Genomic DNA, 5,114 nt, shown 5'->3' with positions numbered 1-5,114 from the left:
GTGTGACAGAGTGTTGGACTGGGTGGGCCTTTGGCCTGATCCAACATTGGCTTCTCTTATGTTCTTATGTCTGGGGCAAGTGATGCACTGTAGTCTTGGTGCTTGGGGGGGGGGCAACACTGGGAGGGATTCTAATGTCCTGGCCCCACTGGTGGACCTCCTGATGGCACCTGGTATTTTTGGCCACTGTGTGACAGTGTTGGACTGGATGGGCCTTTGGCCTGATCCAACATTGGCTTCTCTTATGTTCTTATGTCTGGGGCAAGTGATGCTCTGTCTTCTTGGTGCTGGGGGGGGTCAACAGTGGGAGGGCTTCTAATGTCCTGGCCCCACTGGTGGACCTCCTGATGGCACCTGGTATTTTTGGCCACTGTGTGACAGAGTGTTGGACTGGGTGGGCCTTTGGCCTGATCCAACATTAGCGTCTCTTATGTTCTTACGGTGTAAATTTCCATAACACAGTAACACCAACAGCTATATTTTGAGCTCTCTGCCCAATAATCCCCCATACGGAACCAAAGCATCCATTTCCCCAAGGCACTGATAGGCGTAAGAGCTGTGAGGTGCCATGGGCGGGGCGTGGGTGCCACAAAGGCCACCCCCAGCATCAGTTAGTAAACTTCACCCGCTTCAGCTGCTTTGGCCCAAGTGCAACCTAAGAGTTTGTGGACATCTAACACTCAGCAGCCCTACTGAAAGAAGGCGTGATTAAAAAAAGCACCCAGCTTTGCTCAAAGGAAACATTTCCATTTGCAACCAGAGTGTTACGGGAGATCTCTCTCAGCTCAGGGGTCTGATGTGGGGCTTACGCAGAAGGCTGAAAGACAGGGACGGAAGGTATCATCTCCCACAAGTCGCCTCTAAGCCCAGGCAGAAGGGCAGGTAGGAGGAAAGATGTTCAGAACAGGGCCACTCACAGTCTGGACCAAATGCGACCGAGTGGCAGAGACGCGTCTGTTCAGCGGCTTGCCAGAATAGCAGGCTGCTGCAATTCAAGAACTTCTTTCCAGTCCACCTGTGCTAGACCTCAGTTTCCCAGAGGGCCTGTGGCTCAGCTCTACATGCCGACTCCTGCCCGCCACACAGATCGCAGAAGTATCCCACACAAGCAAAAACCAAGGAGAGGAGGGATATAGCAGCTCCCACAGAGATATAAATGCCCAAGGTCTTAAGAGTTAGTCATTTTTATGCCACTCTTATGACTGCGGTGGCTCAAGTGGTTAAGACGCTGAACTGCAGGCTGTAGAAGGTCAGTAGTTCAGCAGTTCAAGACCCGGGTGCCGCATGATGGAGTTGAGCTCCCATCTCTAGTTCCAGCTCCTGCCAACTTAGCAGTTCGAAAGCAAGTAATTGCAAGTAGATAAATAGGTACCGCTTCGGTGGGAAGGGAACAGCGTTCCGTGCACCTTGGTGTTTAGTCATGCCGGCCACGGAAACGTCTTCGGACAGCGCTGGCTCTTCGGATTTGAAACGGAGATGAGCACCGCAACCCTAGAGTCGGATTCGACTGGCTTTCGAGCAAGGGAACCTTTACCTTTACCTATGACTTCACGTTTTCCTTGGAAAGTGCCCTTCAGCGGCTCCTATAGAGAGAAGGCTGATATTTTCCTATGCAGAGAATGCCCGCGCACGTGCCCCTTCCGACTGCGAAGGGTCGGAATAATTTTGCTAGGCAGCATTCTGGCTTCCACGGAGAACCTGAGCCTCCGCGTAAGGGGTCAGGCAGGCACGCCCTTCCCCAGCTGCCTCCCAGTTTCCCAGGCACTGGACGTTGGACGTCCCTGCGAGACAGCCCAGCCACACTTGTTCTGGCAACGCCGGAGGGCTGTGGGAAGCTCATTTGCAAAGAGACAGACTAGTGCAAAACAATACATTTTTATTTTGTTCACAGTTAAACACAAGCAACTGCCTTGACGTATTAGAACATTCTAGTAAGGACAGCAAACACCCTCCTTTTGGTTTGTTTCCCCCCAAAAGTTCTTAGCTTAGATTGTACCATTTCTCTTTGTCCATTTCATATTTATGGCATTTTTTTGTTTAAAACTGTAGATTATCATGCTTACAAAGAGGCGAGGAACAATATCAACCCTTTGATGGAGAGTTTCGAGTTTTAACTAAAAGCAGTCATTCTTTTTAGGAAAAAGACTTCCCATTTCCAGCTTCACCAAAGAGATCCTTTTTCCCCAGCTCCAAAAAGTTACTGTATGCTACATCCATGATTCAAAGAGATTTATTGAGCAACGGCAACAGATTTATTCCTCCATAATTTCTATGGTCCGTACAGAAAATCTGAGATTCTAATAGATTCACCCACCATCAAGGTACTCCCGTCCTTTCTGAGAGAGAAAAAAAGGGCCATCTATATGGATGACCGTGTGCAGGTTAATGAGCTGAAAAAGACAGCCTGTGAGGAATGGCTGAAAAAAAATCATTCCAGTTCCTCTTGCAGAACTGCCCAAGAACTAGTTCTTTGGACCAGAAGGGGGCGAAAAGGAAAGAACGGAAGGAGGCAGGATGCACACAATTTGCACTACGCAACCTAGTCTAAACACTTGGCACGCCGAGGGCGGCAGAGAACGATCACCCATTTGAGACTCCAGGCAGGAAATCACGTTTGAAAGCTCTTCCATGCAAAACTTCCCTGCTATGCTGGCTTTCTGCCTAACAAGGAGGAAGGTGTTTCCCCCTGAATCCAAAATTCAAAACTGTGATCTCTGTCCTCCTGCAGTCTGAAATGGGATGGGTGATTTTCTCCCCTCATTCTGCTGCTTGTGTCAATCCGGCCCCAGAGAGGGCTCTGGGAAGGGAAGGCGTTTGGAAGCCCCCAACTCCTCTATTACAATCTGCCACCATTAAAGTAACACAACCTGTACACGTACAATCCCAGTTCACTCTTTGCAGAAGCTCTTGCGCTTCCTATTCTATAGAGAAATGCAAGCATTTGAACACACCTACCCAAGTCCACCATTTTAAAAACAAAGTTCCAGAAGGGTCCAAAGATTAAAAAATGGGCCACGTTACAGACTATTCAGAAATGTACACAGGACCACCGTCGAGGGGGCAAGGCCAGTGTCTTTGTGCGCAGGACAATTATAGCAGCTTTCTCTTGGATTCAGGGTTGCCGGGAGAGTTGCTTTCGCTGGGAGAGTTCTTGTGGGGGGGGGGGGGGCGGAAATTTCAAGTATTTCAGAGACAGGCTACACTGTGAAGATTAGGAAAGACTCACAGGCCGCTACAAAGTCACAAACTACCAACAGATTCCAACATTTAACACTTTCCACTGGGGTGGGGGGACGGGGACAGGACAGGAGTGGGACTCAGTGAAGACTCATACAAAAAATGAAAGAAAAAAGAATAACCCCTCATTTGGGAGCTGAGGAAAGGCCAGTTCTTGATCCTTCTGGGGGGGGGGGGAGAAACACATACAGCTTTTGCACCCCCCGGAGTAGCTTCGTTCAACTGCATTCTTCCAACAGCTATTCCTTTATGGACAAACACACAAAGTGTCCGACAGGAGACTCTCCAACTCTCTCTCACCCTCCCTTGCTGCAAGGTCACCATTCCTTGGAGACGGAAGGGCAGCCACTAGAGAGGAACACCTCTCGCTCAGAAGCAGAGTGACGGGTTTGCGGCAGAGAGCCGTCCTCTCCGGTCAGACACACACACACACCACGTGAAAGTTCCCCAGGCGTCTCCACCTTAGCTGTGACCCCAGCTTTCTTAAAAACTCTCAGGGAGTTCTGATGGCTTGCCATCTTTTCAGAGATCTCTACGTGTGCGCCAGTTACCGAATCCTCCCACTCCGGGGTGGGTGGGGGGATGACGACACACGTCTGCTTTCCTTTCGCCATTCGCACAAAAATGAGGTCAGCTCAGTACCAGCTTATCAAGCAAATAAGAAGACGGGGGAGGGGAGGAAGGGAGATATAGTGTTACGGTGAGACCACAAATCCAACCTGGGGTCTCTGCACGAGAAGTTCCAGTTTCTCAAAGGAGGTGGCTGCGGAAGCCTTTGTTCGTTACACAGAAATGTTTAAGGACAACATAGATTAAGGGGGGGGGGGAGAAGAATGTGGTATTAAATGCTGATGGGCACCCTTTACAACATTTCATTGCTAGAGCAGAGCCCAGCCACTGGGGGAGGGGCAGGAAGTGTCATATGAAGGTTGTCAACATTAGGATTTCTTCCTTTCTAGGAGGAGATTAGCCCTGGCCACCAATACGGGGAAGCACTTTCACCTGCTCTGCATTGGGCCGGATCTGTGCATCGTTCCTCGGCTAAGCCCCCAACTGCATTTCTCAGCCTCGTACTCAACACGAGTTCCCTGGATGTGGCCAGTTCAAAGAAAAGGGGGGAGGAAAGAGACTAGAACAAAGGCCGAGATATTCCTGTCAACATTAATATGTTCTGGAGGAGGGCTGGCGAGTGTATATTGGGGGGGGCGGGACGTTGGGAGGACCAGACTGAGCTCAGACACTTCCAGACCTGAAATCCAGTTCACATTCATTCAGCCAAGTCCACGAACGCAGGTCCAGTTTCTGCGGCACGAGCCAGCGGCTCTAGACCAACGAGATATGAAAGCTTTTAGTTAAAAAGGTGCGTTCACGCCTCCCTGTTCTATGCCAAGAATATGAAAATTAACACTGATTCCGGACTCTCTTTCCTTTCTAGCTGTGGCCAAGATGGGATTCATTGTAGTCCATTATATGAAGCTGTCCAACACTGCTCTCCTGGTTCCGGGGGGAGGGACCGGGGTCCTCTGGGCTGGGAGGGGCCCTGGCCTCCATGCTGGGGTCTTTACACAGCTCAGTCTTTAAAGTGTCACAAAGGCTATTGATGGTCACGCCGTCCTCGTCGCACTGGCTCTCGCTCTTGTTGCGGAACAGCTCCCGCACCTTCATCCCGAGGAAACTCTCCGAGCTCGGGAGGGAGCCCACCATCAGGGGGCCGCCTCCCGGGGAGGAAGAGTCCAGCAGCACAGATGCCTCCCAGCGGCTCAGCTGCCCGGCTCTCTGGTTCGGGGGCTTTTCGGGGGTGGAGACCTCGCTGCTGCCCTTGCTGCTGCTGCTGCTACTCCCCCGAGTGCTGGAAGGTTTGGTCTCGCCATTCCTGC

The 5,114-nt window shown here is 51.0% G+C and overlaps 1 protein-coding gene across 1 annotated transcript in view; it reads right to left on the bottom strand.

Annotated features, from left to right (window-relative positions):
• Positions 1 to 3,157: 3,157 nt before the first annotated feature.
• Positions 3,158 to 5,114, bottom strand: part of TSC1 (tuberous sclerosis 1) — a 60,981-nt gene continuing 59,024 nt past the window's right edge. The window contains exon 23 of the mRNA XM_015413982.1: positions 3,158 to 5,110. Within this exon, the coding sequence (XP_015269468.1) occupies positions 4,669 to 5,110 (442 nt within the window). The 3' untranslated portion in view covers positions 3,158 to 4,668. The remainder of the gene's footprint in view (positions 5,111 to 5,114) is intronic.

This window comes from Gekko japonicus, unplaced genomic scaffold, assembly GCF_001447785.1.
Source record: "Gekko japonicus isolate JY-2015 unplaced genomic scaffold, Gekko_japonicus_V1.1 scaffold2029, whole genome shotgun sequence".
In the NCBI taxonomy this organism is placed as follows: domain Eukaryota; kingdom Metazoa; phylum Chordata; class Lepidosauria; order Squamata; family Gekkonidae; genus Gekko; species Gekko japonicus.
This window is presented reverse-complemented; position numbering and strand designations above follow the sequence as displayed.